General features: G+C 31.5%; 2 protein-coding genes across 6 annotated transcripts in view; one reads left to right on the top strand and one right to left on the bottom strand.

Moving 5' to 3' along the window:
• The first annotated feature begins 2,035 nt into the window (after window positions 1-2,035).
• LOC105669157 (neuropeptide CCHamide-1 receptor-like) overlaps window positions 2,036-20,513 on the top strand; it is a 60,739-nt gene continuing 42,261 nt past the window's right edge. Inside the window, exons 1-3 of one of the 2 annotated variants that reach the window (XM_067352999.1) lie at window positions 2,036-2,300; window positions 4,319-4,714; window positions 4,991-5,031. The gene's annotated coding sequence lies outside the window, so the exon portion shown is untranslated. Of the gene's footprint in view, window positions 2,301-4,318; window positions 4,715-4,887; window positions 5,032-20,513 lie in introns of those variants that run through there. The other variant, XM_067353001.1, reaches the window with a different exon arrangement.
• Window positions 5,026-20,513, bottom strand: part of LOC105669263 (neuropeptide CCHamide-1 receptor-like) — a 28,950-nt gene continuing 13,462 nt past the window's right edge. For 2 of the 4 annotated variants that reach the window (XM_012362133.2, XM_067352997.1), the window contains exons 2-7: window positions 9,871-10,328; window positions 8,447-8,636; window positions 6,352-6,485; window positions 5,917-6,090; window positions 5,461-5,711; window positions 5,026-5,271 (exon numbers count right to left, since the gene is read on the bottom strand). In XM_012362133.2, coding sequence (XP_012217556.1) covers window positions 5,058-5,271; window positions 5,461-5,711; window positions 5,917-6,090; window positions 6,352-6,485; window positions 8,447-8,636; window positions 9,871-10,185 — 1,278 coding nt within the window. In that variant the 5' untranslated portion in view covers window positions 10,186-10,328 and the 3' untranslated portion in view covers window positions 5,026-5,057. Of the gene's footprint in view, window positions 5,272-5,460; window positions 5,712-5,916; window positions 6,091-6,351; window positions 6,486-8,446; window positions 8,637-9,870; window positions 10,329-10,589; window positions 10,693-11,202; window positions 14,582-20,513 lie in introns of those variants that run through there. The other 2 variants (XM_067352996.1, XM_067352998.1) reach the window with 2 other exon arrangements.

The following is a 20,513-nucleotide window of genomic DNA, read 5'->3' as shown; positions in this document are numbered from 1 at the left end:
CTGCAATATTAATTACTACTTTAAATTAATTCAGCAAATATCAAATTATTATATGTATTGCTATTTATTATTCACATAATGTGTATAAAGATTAATTAATTTTTTTTGCAGCATACATTTATATGTATTGGCAGTAATTTATATCTTTACAAATATTTTATTTAATGTTCGAGACATTTTTTTTATATTTGTGGATCAGAAACAAAAATTTTATATACAAATATCAATATGCAATTATAATTTACGTCTTTTTCCTCAATAAATAGATAATTTTACGTATAAAGAAAATAAAATTCAAAAATGATATTGTGTTTAATATTAAAATCAATCGAGTATTATTTATTATTAATTTTGATAATATTGAATATTTAATGATATGTTGATTTTTCACTACGTGCTATTTAGCATTTTCGAAGATTACCTATTCACATAATGAAGTCATAGGCGCGATTTATTACTTTTCGGAACATATTCTAGACAAATATTAAACGACAAATCAAATGTAATTATTCCAGCTTTTTAATATATTTTATTTTTTTAATAAATTTTTATTTAAAAGCAAATTTAAAAAATTTACTTTTATTCACTATCTTCTGAATTATTAATTATTTTAAATGTTATTTTGTAATTTACAGATTAACATTTGGGTTATAACATTGCAGCTACATAGCGTATTCAGTGAGTATTAAATTATCTTTATTTAATAAATAAGGTTACTGTCTCTCGCGCTAGTATTCACTGTTGTTAAATGGTACTGTTCATCAGTCGCCAAAGTTGGTCTAGAATCTGAGGCTTTTAATTTAGTTCCATATAAATATTTCTAAAACATTTCTACCTGCAGAATAGTATTGCGCGCGCGCGCGTTGTTCAACTTTTACCTTGCATTGTTCAAAAAGAAATTTGTTACAGAGATTTGTTAAATTAATTAATGCGCACGAATGCTGTGTGAGAAGCAATTCCGACGAATTCAAATTTCCGTGTGCTACATGTGTAGAGGAATATTCGCTGCATACTCGTAACGCTTCAAAAATAAGAATCTGTACTTGCTGTAATTGTATGTCGATAATGTAGTCGCTAGATGATTCGTGATGATAAAATCGGCGTTATTTGCGGATATTCCCGATAAATAATTCATTCCAGCAATCGTCCGTCACTTCATTCGGCATCTTTAACAAAAATTCACATTGCACATATATTGTTACGCACTTGATAAAATACGCGTTTTATCACGGAGCGTTTACGCTTTGCGCTCCGAGCGGACACGCACAATGAACAACTAACCTAACAGTCGATTAGTATTGAATGTATCAATGATCGATAACAACGCTACCTACTTTACTGGTGTAGATATATCGATGATCGATATTGATGCTATTTGCGCTATCTACTGGCATCCATTTTGAATCCGCTGCCATTACAATTTCTACCTCGCATCAAGTCGGACACAGAGCGCGAACGTTCTGGATCAGTCGCCTATTTTACCAGATAAAAATGCACAACAAGGATTAATTATCATTAGGTATGTATATGTAAGTGACGCGCGATTACTAGAACGTATTATTTACTGTGAATGTTCGCAATTAACCGTAACTGAAACGAATGAAATTCAAGTGCCCACAGATTGCACTGCCACAACAAGCTGCTGAACGTACGGCGCCTTTTTTCATTAGATGTGGCATGTCAAAAATTTAATCCAGAGATATTATCAATGTCCGTCACCGATACAACTTCGATAAGTACAAATTGTTATATTATTAACACACTTTATGCGAGCTGTATATTTACTTTTACTAAATATAGCATGTCGAAAATTTAACTCATTGGAATTAAATTAGGCGCTAAATAATATTCATGTCACTCTCTTAAAATGTTTGTTTAAGATAGATTAAATATACGAATCAAAATTATATAAAGATAAATATCCACGGCATAAAATAGCTCAAAACACGTTACTTTGTACAAACACACCTGTCTCACAATAAATGTTAATGCAATAAATATTTTAAAATACGCGATTTGACCGATGTTAACGAATTTATGTTAATAACACAATTGATATCTGAAAAAAATTTAGAAAATGTAATAATGCACAAAATTTAGCATAACTGTAATCTGAATTTGGTATTTTACAGATTAACATATTTTTGCGAATGACTGCTATCAATCAGTCTGATTGTGAGAGGAAAATGAGGAGGCCGCTCAAGAAGAGTATCAGATAACAACTATAATTGCGAGAGGAAGAAGAACAGGCAAATTAGGAAGAGTACCGGATGCTGTAGGAACATGTTATAAATATGGAGGTATTTATCATTTATTTGTTATTTAAAAATTAAATTGTTTTAATAATAACACATTTAATTGGTCATATTTCTTGAAAATATTGATTTATAATAGTTCTTGCGTTTTGCCAGTCGCACATTTCGAATTTTTATTGAATAGATACTTCTATATTACTATGTAGAAGATCTACATTCTACATAAATAAATATATAAATCAAAAGATATTTGATCAATCTTATGCGTTGTTTATAAAATATGAATACAAAGGAATATAAATAAAAATTATAATAAAAATTTATGTAAAGTATAAATTGTGTAAAATTTTATATACTTATATGAAAGTTAATTTTTTAAAAACTTTGATATTTAACTTCTATAATTGTTTTTTATATTACTATTATTATTTATCTAAACAATAAACTCTAGAACTTTATGAATTAAAAAATAAAAATTAAAAAAACTAAACTATACCTAACTACCTAATACGTTTTCTGTGTTTTCCGTATGTAAAATAATATACGATCGCATTTTCTCACATTTAGAGCATTTTATTATATTGTATCATTTATTTTCACTATTTTTAACGTCGATTATTTTTAACCGTTAAAAGTTGTCGACAAAATTGCTAGCATAAATAATATCGTCATTAAAAGAAAAAAAATTTAATATTTTATTTTCTTTCGATGACGATATTTAATTTTTTATGTTAGTGATTCTGTCGACAAGTTTGAAACGTCGATTAACTTTAATTAAATGAAATTAATTACATTAAAGTTAATCGACGTTGAAAGTGGTCACTTTTAACATAATATGAAATATTTTACGTGTTACAAGATATTCCTTGCATTCGAAATTTTAATTTATAATTAATAATTTATTCTATCGAAAGTTATTATGTGGACAGTAATGTTTGCACAAAGCGATGTGTCTTATGGCATTTTTATTCCGTAGATTATTTATCTTTATAATATTAACTTGTATATTTTATTTACTTGTGTTATAACACGAAATAGTAAAATTTTTTAAAAGCTTTAAAACGCGGAATTTTAATAGAGTAAAATTAATTTTTATCTTAGACAATGCTAACGAATCTACAGGTAAAGATTTTAAAGATACGATACATAATAGAGAAGGCGAAAAATACAATAGTAAACTATTTATTGAAATTAAAATTTTGAATGCAAGGAATATCTTATAATATGAACAATATGTCGTAAAGAATTTGAACGTTGAGTTGCGATGTAAAGGATTTGGTGGGGTGGTTTTTGTACGCACTTAGCTACGTGATATATCCTCTCTTTTTCTCGCGCGCGCGCGTATCGGTACACACATTCCTTTCCCCTACTCTTTCCAAATCGTATCTCGATCCCCCGGCGCGACCTTGTCCTTGCTCCTGCGTTGTTATTATTCGTACGGCGACACTTAAGTAAGGCAGATTAGATATTGCCTTCTTGTTGTTACCTTATTATCATTCGCTCCTTGTCCTTCGACTAGATCAGATCATTCGCGTAGCGCGTTTCCTTTTAATATTATTACTCCTATTTTTCTATCGTAATTATGCTTTGAAATCACAATCCTTCTAATATCCTTCTAAATAACTATCGATTAATAGCTTCCGTTGTTATTAATGTCTGCATTCAGCAATTCAGATTTTGATTTCACGGTTATTTATTCTCAATTACGTTTTACATATATCTAGACACAATTTGTACATTATAACACGAGATAGTAAAATGCTTTAAATATCGCAAATCGCTTTAGGTCATTTTACTAGTATTATAATTAGTATTATAAATTTAATATTATAATAATTATTTATTTCTTACAACGCAAATAATTTCAATTTTTCCAAATTTTAATCAAGTTGAATTCAAATTTTTAATATTTACTAAAAAATTAGATCTTTCTCAATATATAAGTATTTTATTAAATATTATGAGAAATAATTGAAAAATTTAATACATATAATATTTTTCTTTATAAAATATTAATTATGTTTAACACATTACTAATCTAAACTCGATTTTGTATTTTACAGATCAATTCTGCTTTTGCGCATTAATATCGAGCAATTATCGTATTCGCGTCGCGTGTAACGTCGCCTTCGGGCTTTTTTATTTTTACTGGCGACGTCGGGAATGCGGTTTAAAGTATCGCGCGGTTTTTATCTTCGAAAATGCACGCGTGCAATGCGTGCAATGCGTACCTCATGTGTAAGTGTAAAAGTGTCATGAAAACTATTCGTGTCGCGATCGCGATCGTGTGTGAGTGCGTGTGAGTGCATGTGAGTGATGTGAGTGATGTGAGTGATGTGAGTGCTTTGGAAAAGTGCGAGAACTGCGAGAACTGCGAGGACTGCGAGGACTGCGAGGACTGACATGAGAGGAGGAGGAGGCTCAGGAGGAGCATCAGGCGCCGGCGGAGCAACTTTAGAGTAAGTGATCATTTCTTATTTATTATTTGCAAAGTGCTATGCGTAAAATAAAAATATTCAATGAAATATTTGCAACATTTAATATTTATATTTGATTATTAGAAATTTTTGACACGTACATTATTGTTCCAAATAATTAAACTTTTTTCAATAAATATTTTATTAGATATTTGCTTAGATAAATAAGTTAAAAAGTTGAATGTGCGCATTATTATTTTACAAATATTATTCATTTTGAATGCGGCTCTAATCTGGATTTATTTTTGTGTGTTGCAGATGATCAACAAAACGACAACTCCGCTGCTGCGCATCGATCGGTGAGTGAATGCAATTATCTTTATTATTATTTATTAAATGTGGCGGTGAGGGTAGTTTCTTGCTCTTTTATTGGAGTATTAGAAGGTCGCATATCGCTAACCATGGTAGAAAGGGGCATGCCATCTCGTTCCTTTCTCGAATTGACACGTGAGAAACTTCGCCATCGGCGAGAGCTTATATCCGACGACCATTGGTGCCACGTTTTCCGCACCCTTTTTGTAGCGCAACAGAACAAGTATCTAACAAAATTATTCGAACATAATTAATCAAATAAATCAATTAAACTAATACAATTTTGTTGAAGAAGAAAATCTTGACAAGTTTTCCGTTAGAGTTTAGGATCTTATGGAGCTATATTATTAACTTTTCGCTTATCGTTTTATTCTACTATAACATTATAGAATTGTGATAAAAACTTTTAAACTTACCTGTTGAAATACTTTCTAAAATTTTGGCTCATAAAATAAAGAGCGATCGGATTGATGCAACTGTTGATAAAAGCAAGACAGAAGCCCAATATGCGGAAGTAATGCCAAAAATAATTGTAATCATTTTGCGAATTTGGGTTGAAATAAAACCACAGCATGAATACGTGTTGAGGCAAAAAACAAATGGCGAATATGATGACGAGAGCCTTCACCATTTTTGCTAACTTTATCCGTGCTTGCATTTGCCTCATCTGAAATACAATGTACATTGACGCGCAAACAGTGCATAATGTTTATTAAATTTATAAAGTATAATAACTTAAGATTATAATAATCTCGTAAATCTTGAATTGCTTGCAAATAATAAAAAAAATTTTTTTACGGGAGAAACGGAAAAAATTAAAAATAGAAATATTCTAACTTTTGCATACATTATAATTAAAATATTTAAATTACCTGGCCTCGCAGTTGACCGAGTACATTTCGCGTACTGCGCATGAGGTGCCTAGACATTAATATATTGAAAATGCCGATAGTGCAGAGAGGTATCATATAGTAGAAAACAAAACGGCCCATTACTATCAATTTTGGATAGTTCGGTCCAAATTCCTCGGGAAACGGATAGCATACCTTAAATTATATAAATATATTAAAATCATTATATAAAAACATTTAAAGCTTTATAAAAGAACGTTATCTATTTTAATGTTACTACATTTTTTTATTGTTTTCTATTTTGGTAATACTAACTTTTTCTGTTTAAATTTTAATACTGAACTTAATATTAAATGTTTTAATAATAATTAATACAAAAAAATAATCGAAACCAATCGGTTGTGTTTTTCTCTCTATAATAAAAACTCTAGTTATGAATACAATGATCCTACTTACATGAAAGCTTATGTGTCGATTAACTTTGAAATATCTCAGATATGAGAAAACAGCGGGAGTCGCACACACTATAGCCAAAAACCAAATGAGTCCCACAAAGGCCGCAGCAAATCGCATTGTTCGTCTTTTACTACCTTAAACAAATAAACAAATGATTTAAATATCACATGCTCCACGCTGTACTATTATTATACACTACGCGTCAAAATTAAGGAATAGAAAATTTTGGATCGATTTTTGGGTGTTTTTTGAGCGGCTGTATCTCTGCGAAAAATGGACGAAAAAAATATTTTTAAAAAAGCGTTTTGAAGCTTGAATTTTTTAGTTTCTGAATCTTCGAAGAAAACTCCCATATCATCATTTTTAACTGAGTTATCCTTCATTAAACGGACCAAGGAGGAGGTTGCTGATCGGATTTACACTTCGCGCGCGCGCGCACGTGCGTGCGGATCTTTGCAATAGACGTGCTAGGACTCCTGCGGTGGTGATGTACACTTCACCTTTTTCTTAGGCGAGCTTACGGCTTTTCATTGCGAGTTTTTAACTCATTTCTCGACTGTATTGTTTTCGCGAAGATGCCACGGCGTTATCTAACGGATACCGACGTATCACGAATCTTGACGCTTCTGGACGAAGGTCACTCACAAACGATTATCGCCAACAGGATGGGAGTTAGCCAGTCTGTCGTCAGCAGAGTTATAGCTCGCTTTCGGCAAACTGGCGAACTGCATCATCGTAGCGGGCAAGGCCGAAGACGCCAAACGTCTGTCCGAGAGGACAGATCATTTGTACGGCACTCGCATCTAGAACCGTTCGTGACGGCGAACGCAATTGCACGTCGAACTAATCCCGCTCGAAACAACAATGTTTTCATCTCCATAATAAGATGCAGATTGCGCGAGGGCGCCTTGCGTTCGAGCTTATCGCGTATCCATGCTTACGCCCTTTCATCGATGAGTTCGATACGAGTACGCGCGTGAATATGTCCATTGGGGCTACAGACAATGAAGCAGCGTAACGCTAATGCCGACGGTAATCTGCCGTGTTATTGTATTGAGAATCATATCGGAAATTTGACTTTTTATCGTGGAAATAACCAAGCAAGGATCAATGATCAGATGGAAAATGTTTCGAATTTTTGCGTTATTGGCATTTTTGAGGCGAAATAAAGGATTTTTAATCATTTTCGTACGTTAACGTAACTTATGAGCTTCAGAACACTAGGAAAGAAAAATCCAGCGCTCTCGGGATTTTGCGTGATTACTGGGCATACCTTTAACTAAAAAAAAACGTAGACACTAAGGGGTTTCAATCATTTTTCACGAAGTGCCGCCCAGATGAATGAAAAAAGAGAAAAATGCGATTTTTAACACGTTTTTACAATCGATATATCAAAATAAAAAAAATGTCAGATCGAAATTCTAAAGAGAGCGTCTTATAGGGGAGAACTTTCCAAAAAGCCCATGGTGAATGTCGTACGACAATTTGTTCCGGAGCTACGGATTTAAAGTTGAAGGTACCAATTTTGCTTTAACCGCCAATAACTCGGTCAAAAAAAATCGCACAGCATTCACTAAAAAAGCAAATTGTTGAGAATTGTGCGAGCTTTAACATCGTGGAATCGATTTTTGACAAAAAAAATTTTTCTGATCCATGCACGTTGCTCAATTTGGGAAAATTTTTTTCATTTCCAGATTGGTCCGTTCAATGGAGGATAACTCAGTTAAAAATGATGATACGGGAATTTTCTTCGAAGATTCAGAAACTAGAAAATTCAAGCTTTAAAACACCTTTTTAAAATATTTTTTTCGTTTATTTTTCGCGGAGATACAACCGCTCAAAAAACACCCAAAAATCGACCCGAAATTTTCTATCCCTTAATTTTGACGCGTAGTGTATTTTAAAATGCGAGTTTTATTTATTTATATAAAATATACGTCAATATAAAAATATTTTTAATATTTTAAAATATATTTAAAATCAGCAGAATAAAATTAATAAAATCCATTTTTGTAGCACTTAGAATTCTATTTGATATTTTACATTTGATGCAATTTCTTACATCATCTCAGTTTATGAAACTATAGTCATATACCTGTGGCGTGAAATTTCCAAGGATCCACGATGGCGAAATATCTGTCTGCTGAGAGAGCAGTTAATGCGAAAACAGATATTCCCACGGAAAGATCTTTTGCATAATCAGCGGCTTTACACATTATTAATCCAAAATACCAAGATTCAAAGACATAGATAGTAGCGACGAACGGGACACATATTAATAAAACCTGAAAACAGAGAGAGAGAATGAGAAATTACATTATGATAATCAAACATGAACAAAAATATCTATTACAAAAAAGAAATGCACACAGTGTTAAGCTTTAATTTAATAATTACAACTGAAAGCTCAATTAGATTTGTTTTTATTTAGTTATTATTAAAAATTGCTAACGATCTGTTAAAGTGTTAAAATAAAATTTGGTATTGAACCTGTTGCGGGGCACATAGTCGGTGCAATAAAAAAAGCGGTAATTTGGAAACAATTGAAGATCAAAGTTGTCTAAAATTTCCAGAATTATATACAAGCCAAAAACCGTACAGGCGTTAATTATTTGCAAAGTTGGGAGGCGTGAATTGAGCTATCCTTATAGGATTTGCCACGAAGCGATGATACAAAAATTAATGGATTTATACTATTGTACATAATGTACACATACTAGCATGGCAATGAAACTAATCGATTATGCTCTTGTATCTCGCGAGAGAGAGAGAGAGAGAGAGAGAGAGAGAGAGAGAGAGAGAGATGCATTAGTTTGACAGTCAAATTAATATCTTTTATAAACATACTGTTTGCCACACATGCAAAGTACAATTTATATCAAATAATAAAATTATCAAACTGCAGAAACATTTTATGCGTAATATAAACATTTTCATTTTATTGATGTAAAAAGGTTTATAATGAATGAAATAAACAAATAAATCGCATTTCACGCTATTAAATGCGTGGAGCGCTCTTTAAGCGCTCTAAAAGCGCATTTGCTTTAAAGGAACTTTATCAATTTCAACAAAGTCTTTAGAAAAATAAAGATCCAGTAGCGATTCATCATCCGTCAAAAGTTTAAAGCGACGTTGTAATATAACTTTATAATATTTTATCTTTTATCTTCATGATAAAGAGATTAAATATGATTGATACAATGTCTTTTGTTATAAAAGTATTCTTAAAAGAGACCTTATTTACTTTTAAGGTCTCTTCCGTATTGCTCATTTGTCGATAAATATAACATAAACATTTATGAAATTTTAGATTTGCATATACAAATACGGAAAGAATAAAATGAGCAAGATAGCGTAGCAAAAATGTGTATAAATAATTTGTTTAAAGCATATATCTTTTAATAAATATTTACAACAACGCAAATATTTGACGGCATTCCGAATAAGCTTGTTTTTGCGTAGGTATTTGTAGGTTGTATCACAGAATTTTCTGTAAAAAGAAATTTAAATGTTACGTGCCAGTATATCGCCAATCGCCAGCGACAGAATGTATGCATTGGGTCCATTTCTCATACTGGAATGTCGAAGAATTGTAAGAGCGAGTACACCATTTCCAGTAAGACCAATCACCTCGATCAGAAAGAAAATAATCGGCACGAAATACGTCTCGGGTCGTTCACGGTACGGTATGTACGGTACTTCCCACGTTTCGTTGAATTCGTTCGTTACATTGAAGCATTCCGTGCAATTTGACGTTAATGTGAACGTCGTTGATCGCGCTGTCTCCATCAACATAGAGGCCGGCGAGGTATTTGTCACATATGACAAAGACATCGCTATTCGTTCTAGTTTAAACAGTCTCGAGGAAAAAGGATTTTTTTATTTCGTTAATAGAATATCACTCTCTCTCTACGTTTCGATCTTCTTTTTCCCGTTGTCCGTATCACAAAGCTTCCGGTGACAATTGCATGTACCGGCTGTAACATAGAAAGAAAACGTTGATGAGATTTTTATGTAGGAAGCCTGAAAAGTTCATTTACTACCGTCTTCTACAGCCAGACGCGATAGAGTTTTATTTTTGAAACTACAACCTTATTAATGTAATTCGAAATGTTCTAAAAGCATTAATGATGGCGATAATAATACAATAGTGATGAGCTTTAAATATTGAATGCCCGATAACTAATCTATCAAATTGATTGTGAAATTATGATTATTTCTAATGATATTATAATTACCTGAAGCCAATAATATCACAATTTACCGCTATTATAATTTGTTAGATATTATATTGTAGGTCACATATGTTAAATCAGATGTGTGCGTGCGTAAATGCACGCGCTACAAAATATGCGAAAATTGCGCGAATAAAATTTTTGCGATCTAAATTTTTTCAACGATGGAATAACTATTTTTTGCAGCAAAAAAATATTATCAGAAAATCGTGGAATATTAGTCTTTGCCGCATCTCTCTTTGCGGAAGCGAAAAAAGATCCCTCGTGTAAAATCTCTGATAGCTTAGCTCGTAAACATTTTAACGACTTATGACGAAGATCGTTTTAACCATTTCCCTCTTAGGGAGTATCGCGGATCAAATGGTGGCCGTTAATTTTGGATCGGGAAAATAATCAAATCTGAATACGTGGACGGACGAATTTGCAGTTGTTTAGACTGTCTTCGTTGCTGTTTATCTCAAAACGACCAGTCATTATTCAGAGTTATATTTTTTTTTTTACTTTTACGTTTTTATTCACAAATCTAATATTTCTACTTTGTCAGAGATATAATGTTCGACAAAAAATAATATTATAACATTAAGTCTAACATTGATATATTAAACTATTGAATTACCATTGAACTTATATGTTGTAACCATATTTTATTAAAGTACAAGTGACAATACAGTTTTAATTCTGTATTTTTAGAAATACTTTTTTCTTCTTTCTTAAGTTAGTAGTAACTCATTCTGCAAAATAAATAGTTTAATGTTTAATTTTCACAAGTTTCTTTTTGAGTTCTTTTACAGTTCTTCGACAGTTTGCTCTTACAATGTGTATTTTGTCAGACTTTTTTTTAAAAACCAGGTATAGAAAAGAGAAAAGCAATTGTTTTAAAAATAAATATTAAATTTTTAAGTTATAATTATTAAATTGCACGATTAAATGCGCTTTCTGCAAAGACATTAGGCAGATTTACCGCGTGTCACACTGTTCACACTCGCGTTCGATCGATACGAAAGCTAAAAGAAATTTCTTTTTGTCAGCCCCGGGTGATTTCCGTCCATTTACGATCTACCTGACCTCGTAATAATTCAACTACCAATACCATCGAAGGCAGAACTGACGCCGTATTAGCGATCTTAGTAACTTTTGTGAGTGACAAAGTTTATGTTTTTAATGAAGTTCAATTAACTCTCTAATTAAGAGATATTAGTAACAAACAGAATTTTTAACTTTAAACAGAAAAATCGTCTTGATTGAGTATCAGTCAAACAGATTAAATAACAATTATAGAAGAAAAATATATAGAAATTGCAAAGAAAATATACATTTTTATTACACATTTAAAACAAATTGTAAAATGTAACAATCTAGCAGAAGTATATTTCTTGACAAATTCCGAGTTTTCCTTAATAAAAATTTACTTACGCATGTACGATTGTATAGTTATTCAGTGTTGAATTCAGAATATAAGCTACATTAAATTTAAAAAATAATAACATTGTAAATAACATAATTCTATTTTTTAACTGACTTTAAATGGATGACAAGTCTTCAACACGTATTCAAAACGTATGTCAAATAAATCTCGTTTAACTAGCTATTATAAATTCTTCGAAAAACATTTTGTTTTTTTTTTTTGTCTTATTACACATTGATTATATAAATTATGCATGAGAAACTTATTAACGTGCCACACGTTACAATAGCTGTCAGCGCCAATAAAGCGCTGATAAAACAATGAAAGCAATATATCTCTAGTCTATAGTATTCAATATTAAAATCATGTCAATGCAACACATTGTTTTTGCAAACTTTCGGGGTAACGACAAAATTTCGATGAGAGCGATTGTCTGCATGCATGATATAAACGAATTATGCATATTCGACCTCGTATTCAATCGTATGTGATCGAAAATGGTCCCTCTTTATTATTAAACATCTTGTGCTAATATTTCTCACAAAACTTTTCAATATAAGATGCTTATCTCTTAGAGAATCGCGAAATTACGAACGAGAGAACTTAATAAACTTATGAATATAAAACAAAGTATTTAATATTAAAAATTAGAGGATTAGCGGATTACATTTTAACAGTGGCAATTTCATGAACAACTTGCCATTTTATTATGTGTTTGCCTTCCAGTCACACAATTCATTTTTGAATTTATGTTTTACGCAACATATATTATAATTTATGAAACTTTTTTTATTGCCAAAAGAAATAAATGTAATGTATAAGTTAAACGATCAAATGATCGACTTCTCTCTATAATAAATTTTTCACGTTTTTCGTATTAAAAGTAGGAACATTTAAAAAATGCAATTGCTTATAAAGACCCAATGTTCAAATGCAAATATGTCTTGATATAATTAAGTTAGTGGCGAGAGTTGTGTATCGTCATTAAAATTGATGCCCGTCTCATTGCCACGAATATAATGAACGGTTTAATTAGAACCAAAACGCGTTCCGCCCGACGGTAGGAAAACTAATGTAAGACCACACGAATAAGGGAGAGCGATAGAGCTTGTTCATTGGCAACGCGGTTTTTATAATTGCTCTTTAGTGGCAAAAAAAAACGACCAGCATTAATGTATTCGCTTAGTAGCTAAGAGCATAGGTCAGACGTGTAAACCGTCGGATGTGAGTTTCCCCTTCGAAAGGATCGACATAAAATTGTTGGCAATTCTTCTCGTGGATTGCCGTAAAATTACAAAAGCATTTGCCTTTATTCGCCGTTATGCCTTGCGTTATCCTTCAGCCACCCTTTAAACACATCTGCTTCCTTTTCGCATTTTCACTTCGTGAACGACTTCGCGATAAAAGGTTTCATAGCTTCTTTGGCACGTGTCGAGTTATGTTAGTTGATTAAAAGCGTTCCAGAGTAAGTAAGAAATATATTTTGCCGCCTCACCTTCTTTGGGATAACTTTACACAGAGAAGGAAATTGTTGCTACAAACCGCTTTATACGATACAATAGTTTAAAGCAAAATAATATATTTCTAACAGAAACGTCTTGAAGTAATATCTTCCTGTTTTTAAAATTATTAAAATTATTCCAATGAAAATAAGGCATGCAAATATGTTCTAAATTATGCCTAATTTTCATATGAAATAGATTTTTGTGCTGTGAACAAGGAAATTAATAATATGCTGAAGAAATAAAAATTGCATATAATAATCGTATTAATGGCTTATAAATTTTTCCAATTTTTTATTAATTTATCAGATTTTTGTATAAATATTATAAATTCAAATATTTCTCTTTTTCATAAAAATTTTTTATTTATATTTGGACTACATATATTCACCAACGTATTCACTTGCGCCAAAATGTAAAATGTCATCTTTCGTGGTTCTATATGGTAAATTAGATTACATAAACTGTCGCGTTTACATTACATACATTAGGAATCAGAAGTAACAGTGCTACATTAAATTAATAAAAAAAATAAACAAATATTAAATTGCGTTACAAAATTTGTCGCTTGTAATATGTACAAATTATTTAAAGGATTTATTTCCAAAACATAATTTTATGTTAAAATAATTGAGATTAGGTATATGTTACGAAATGTGAAAGCTCATACATATATACTCTTTGTTTAATCAAAGAAAAAGATTTCAAACTACGGAAATAAGTTTTTTATTTCTACGCAATATTTAGAAGGAAACAATGAATTTATTGAGATATAAAACATTTTTTTTATCTTTGAATTTTGAAAAATGGAAATTTATTTTGATTTATTACATTTAAAAGATATGGGTTTAACATCAATTTTTTCCACATTTATCACTGAAGCAAAATCAATAAACATCTAAAATAAACAACTCAACAACTAGAATTCAAAACTCTTTCGAAAGATGATAATAGTACCTGATATACCGTGACGCATCTGATGTTACAATACCTTAAATGCGATATATTATTGAGAGTAGAAAATAGATATTCTATCTATACGTTTCTATTCTATCTTCTATTCTTCTATTTTCTATCTATACTATTCTATTTCTTCGTATTTTTTTCTAATTTTTATTACTTTTTACCTTTTATTCTTTTCACTTTTAAATAACAATTTTTTTCTGTGCATATATTTATAAATTAGAGAAAAAAATCATCGTTCCATTATATTTAAATTAAAAATTATTATTAATTTTCTATCTCTTAAAATCGATTTTCTCGAAAATAAAACCTATGAAGAAATGTTATTCTACATTTTTTACTTATTTTTGCACGGAAAATTATTCTGTTTTCTTACGTATCAACATTTTTATCGCATTTTACTAAACCATAGTTTTGCATTAATTAATATTATTATATAATTAAGATTAACATTTAAAGTGCATCCGTCATTATATAATATTAATATCAAAATGATTTGATTCTAACTATTCACCATATGTGCAACGCTGTTGAAAATTAGAATTTGTTGAACTAGAAACTCTAATATTTAGATACTATATATGTAATGATTTTGTGTGTGAGTGTGTGTGTGTGTGTGTGTGTGTGTGTGTGTGTGTGTGTGTGTGTGTGTGTGTGTGTGTGTGTGTGTGTGTGTGTGTGTGTGTGTGTGCGCGCGCGCGCGTGTGCGCGCAATTTGATATCAAACATATATGTATAAATGAGAGGATCGGTGGATTTTCAACTCATTTATACTGCCATCTATTTTTCTCCTTTCTTTTTTTTTTATTATAAATTAACGAAAAATATTATATTATAAAATAATCCCTAAATTTTTATTATTAAAATTTCGACACAACATAGTTTAGAATTAGAATAGATAAGACTATGTACTACAACGCTTTTAATCGAAGATTTTCTTTACTAGCGTATCTATGCATGCAAGACTATTAATATTGACCATTCTTAATAAACAAGACGTAAATCAATGATAGTAACGCATAAAAAAATTGTTTACATTTCTTCGATATCAGTATGAAGCGCGTTGTAATGCAAACTAAATGAATAAAAAAAGAAGGAAAACTAGTCTTGTGTGGACAGGTGTACACGACGAACAAAATCATTTCTGTTTTCTTTTGCATGTGCAATCAAATATTTCGTTATCGGAAAACCAATGCAAAAGCATACGTCTATCTTAAATACAGCATGTTTACGTAACAAACGTTTCAATAAATCAAAGCTTTGGATTCTGATGAATTCGATGTACAAATCCAAGATTTTATAATCTATTAATGTTTATATTTCAAAACAAAAAAAGTTGCGGCAGCCGTAAAAATTAATTAAACACAGATTAAATAAAGCAATTCATAGAAAGTCCGACTAATTATTGGCAAGAGTAGCGATAACGTTAGGAAAATGTAAAAAGTAGCGGTCGTACAAATCTTCAAAGGAAATTACGCTTCGAAGGAATATACGCACACATTTATCTCCCTCCTTATCGGCTAAAGGAAAATAATTTCTAGTTTATAGAATTATTTAATGTGCTTCTATACTTAAATTAGCATCCTAAATTCCACGTAATTGCAAACTCAAGAGTCTGCAGATTTGAATTATCGAAATATATTGTATGACTTATGTGGATTTAGAACAGGCTTTTCTTGGAAATTATTGTGCATGAATTTAAATGAAATGTACGTGCTGCAAAATACTTAAATATTTATGATCAACATGAAGTAAAATAAATGATCAAATGCCTAATTTAAAATCAGTTTTAAAATTGGAAATTTATGTTAAGAGACTAAAATGCGAATATGCAATGTGATGTGGTTATTATACGAGAAATGTTGCGATCGGTTCCATATCAGTAACGATCGGGAAATATTCTTGTAATAATACGTCTATGTAGTGTAGTCGGAAATGATAACTTTTGTTTCATAATCGATAGCAGCGAATCGTGTTATTGTAAATATGTCCAGAGAAAGGTAATTATTACACTATTGATTTGTTCGATAGAAATTTGTGCTATGATTGCATTGATCTTTTCGTAAACAGTTTAGATGATGAAGTTAGACACACAAATTGATATAAAGGACCTTTTGCGTACGAGATCGGGATAAATTACTGTTTACTGACTAGATTGCAGATACTGGTTTGGCAAATAAGAGCCAAAATCGAATCGAAGAAAGAATGCTAAATATATGTTTGTGGTGCAGCAATATATAAACGTGTTTCTGCAACATCATGAAATATCGCAATCTATTACGTGATAAAGTACGGAACGCTGCAAATGTTTTACCGTTCTACTCCATCAAATTTTCAAGAACGGAAGAAAAAGGTTTAAACAACAGTTTGAGAAACCATTTACTATGCTCGATTTAACAAAAGTCTTTCATTCAATTTTATATACTTGATTCTTAAATGTTACTTCGTAGAATAAATGCAGAATGAAAAATAGAGGAAAAAACATAATTGTAGATTGTCTTGAGAGTTTGTTTCTTGAGTTATAACAAATTAAAGTAAGTGCTCGAAGTGCTAATTTCTTACTGTAACGCAATATGGAATTTCGCACCTATAAGACTAAGTAGAGCTACTTATCACGAATTTTTACAAAATATTCTACCACAATTTCTAAGATATGTTTCCGCGTACCTACGTGGTTGTTTTACACGTGATTTATGTATTTATTATAAAACTCCATCACATTTTCTTGCTACAGTTTTCTATATGTTTTAAACATTTTTTTCAGAGTGATGAATAGAACAGCGAAAGACGAGCACTTTTTTCATTTGTTATAATTTAAAAAATAAAATTTAAATGACCTATCTTTGTAAAAGATTTTTTTCTTTATTTTTTATCTCATATAAAGCATTGACGTGCATATAAATCTACCCATATACAGAATTGATCGTATAACTATTCAGGATTGTTATTTAAATCCTGGATCGCTAACAGAGTATCATTTCTCTTCCTCTTATCAGTGATTCCGCCAAAGTCATATCCAATAACAATTTCCAATAACATCATCTTTTCTTTTTCCATGTTATTGACGTACGACGTATTTCCAATATCGAATTATAGAAGACGGTATGTGTGTGCGTGTATATCAAAACAGAATCTATTTCTTTCAATATTAAGATGCATTTCGTGATTATCGGTCTGTTTTATTAGGTCTATAACTTGAAATCCGCCATCTAGCGATAAACTGTAACTTTGACAATCGTCAACTGTAATAACTGAACAAGGCATCATTTATAGTTTTGACATCTGTCAACAATATTCAGTATATAAAAGTTTGTGTTTGTGACAACATAGTTTTTTACTGCGAACAAAATGTCTGAATTTCAACCAAATAAGCATTATTTGCGCGAAGCTTTGCTTTTCTGTTTCAATTTGAAGAAAACTGCTGCTGAATCTCATCAAACGCTTCTTGAAGCTTATAGGGAACTTGCTCTATATCGAAAACAACTTGCAATGAATGGTTTCCTCGATTCGAACTTGGTGATTTTGACACGAATGATAAAGAACGTCCAGACCAGCAAAAAAAATTCAAAGATACAGAACTGCAAGCATTGGTGGATGAAGATCCATATCAAACACAAAATCAACTTGCAGAAACGTTGGATGTTGCTCAAGCAGCCATTTCCAAGCGTTTAAAAGCTATACAAGGAAGGAAGATGGGTGCCATATGAACTGAAAGAAAGAGATATCGAAAGGCGAAAAACCATCTCCGAAATGCTGCTTGCCAAGCAAAAAAGAAAGGGATTTTTGCATTGAATTGTGACTGCCGATGAAAAGTGGATCTATTTCGATGATCCCAAACGCCGAAAAACTATTTGCGATCCAGGCCAACCATCGACATCGACGCCAAAACGCAATATTCATGAGAAGAAGGCTATGCTCTGTATTTGGGACCAGAAGGGTGTGGTATATTATGAGATACTGAAACCTGGTGAAACAGTCACAGGGGATCTCTACCAACAACAAATAATCCGTTTGAGCCGAACATTGCGCGAAAAACGACCAGAATATGAGACAAGACAGCATAAAATGATTTTGCTTCATGACAACGCTCGACCTCACGTCATTAAGGCTGTCAAGGAAACATTGGAAGCACTTCGCTGGGAAGTGCTACCCCATGCGGCTTATTCACCAAACTGTGCCTCTTCCGACTACCACTTGTTTCGGTCGATGGCACACGCACTTGTTGAGGAACACTTCAACTCTTAAGCGTCGAAAAATGGGCCTCTGACTGGATAGCCTCTAAAGATGAGTCGTTCTTTCGCCGTGGGATCCGCTTATTGCCAGAAAGTTGGGAAAAAGTCACATCTAATGATGGCCAATACTTTGATTAATGTATTTTTTCATTTGTTTCTTAAATAAAGATTTAATTTTTCCAAAAAAAAACCATGTTCGTGAACCTAGCATATCATTTTCCAGCAGATCAAAAATAAAAGAGAGTTCTTGTCGCATGCAGTCGAGTTCTATAGTTCCTTATAGTTTTTAGTAATAGTTCTGGTGATTTTATCCAAAAAAACATCAATCGAAAAAATGATCTGCTAACTTCCCGTAGCAGATCATTTTCTAGCAGATCAAAAATAAGAGAGAGTTCTTGTCGCATGCAGTCGAGTTCTATAGTTCCTGATAGTTTTTAATGATAGTTCTGGTGATTTTATAAAAAAAAACACCGATCGAAAAAAATGATCTGCTACGGAAAGTTAGCAGATAAAAAATAGAGGACACTGAACATATATGTGATATGCTGGCCGTATATTGATAGTTCTGTTGATAATTAAAGAGTTTTCGTGTAGTTCTGAGCCAGTACATTGCTTTTCCAAAGAGTTCTGACGACTAAAATAATTAGAAAATTTTTTAACAATTATTTTACCCGAAAAACACGCATTTTTGAGCATATGTGTGATATGCTGGCCGCATATTGATAGTTCTGCTAAAAATTAGACAGTTCTCTTCTAGTTCTGGGCGAGTACATTGCTTTTCCAAAGAGTTCTGACGACTAAAATAATTAGAAAATTTTATAAACAATTATTTTACCCGAAAAACACGCATTTTTGAGTATATGTGTGATATGCTGGCCGTATATTGATAGTTCTGTTAATAATTAAAGAGTTTTCGTGCAGTTCTGGGCAAGTACATTGCTTTTCCAAAGAGTTCTGACGACTAAAATAATTAGAAAATTTTTTAAACAATTAATTTACCCGAAAAACGCGCATTTTTGAGCATATGTGTGATATGCTGGCCGTATATTGATAGTTCTGTTAATAATTAAAGAGTTTTCGTGCAGTTCTGGGCAAGTACATTGCTTTTCCAAAGAGTTCTGACGACTAAAATAATTAGAAAATTTTTTAAACAATTAATTTACCCGAAAAACGCGCATTTTTGAGCATATGTGTGATATACTGGCCGCATATTGATAGTTCTGCTAAAAATTAGACAGTTCTCTTCTAGTTCTGGGCGAGTACATTGTTTTTCCAAAGAGTTCTGACAACTAAAATAATTAGAAAATTTTTTAAACAATTATTTTACCCGAAAAACACGCATTTTTGAGTATATGTGTGATATGCTGGCCGTATATTGATAGTTCTGTTAATAATTAAAGAGTTTTCGTGTAGTTCTGGGCAAGTACATTGCTTTTCCAAAGAGTTCTGACGACTAAAATAATTAGAAAATTTTTTAAACAATTATTAATTATTAACAGAACTATCAATATACGGCCAGCATATCACACATATACTCAAAAATGCGTGTTTTTCGGGTAAAATAATTGTTTAAAAAATTTTCTAATTATTTTAGTCGTCAGAACTCTTTGGAAAAGCAATGTACTTGCCCAGAACTACACGAAAACTCTTTAATTATTAACAGAACTATCAATATACGGCCAGCATATCACACATATGCTCAAAAATGCGTGTTTTTCGGGTAAATTAATTGTTTAAAAAATTTTCTAATTATTTTAGTCGTCAGAACTCTTTGGAAAAGCAATGTACTCGCCCAGAACTAGAAGAGAACTGTCTAATTTTTAGC

This window comes from Linepithema humile, chromosome 4 (assembly GCF_040581485.1).
Source record: "Linepithema humile isolate Giens D197 chromosome 4, Lhum_UNIL_v1.0, whole genome shotgun sequence".
Classification (NCBI taxonomy): domain Eukaryota; kingdom Metazoa; phylum Arthropoda; class Insecta; order Hymenoptera; family Formicidae; genus Linepithema; species Linepithema humile.
This window is presented reverse-complemented; position numbering and strand designations above follow the sequence as displayed.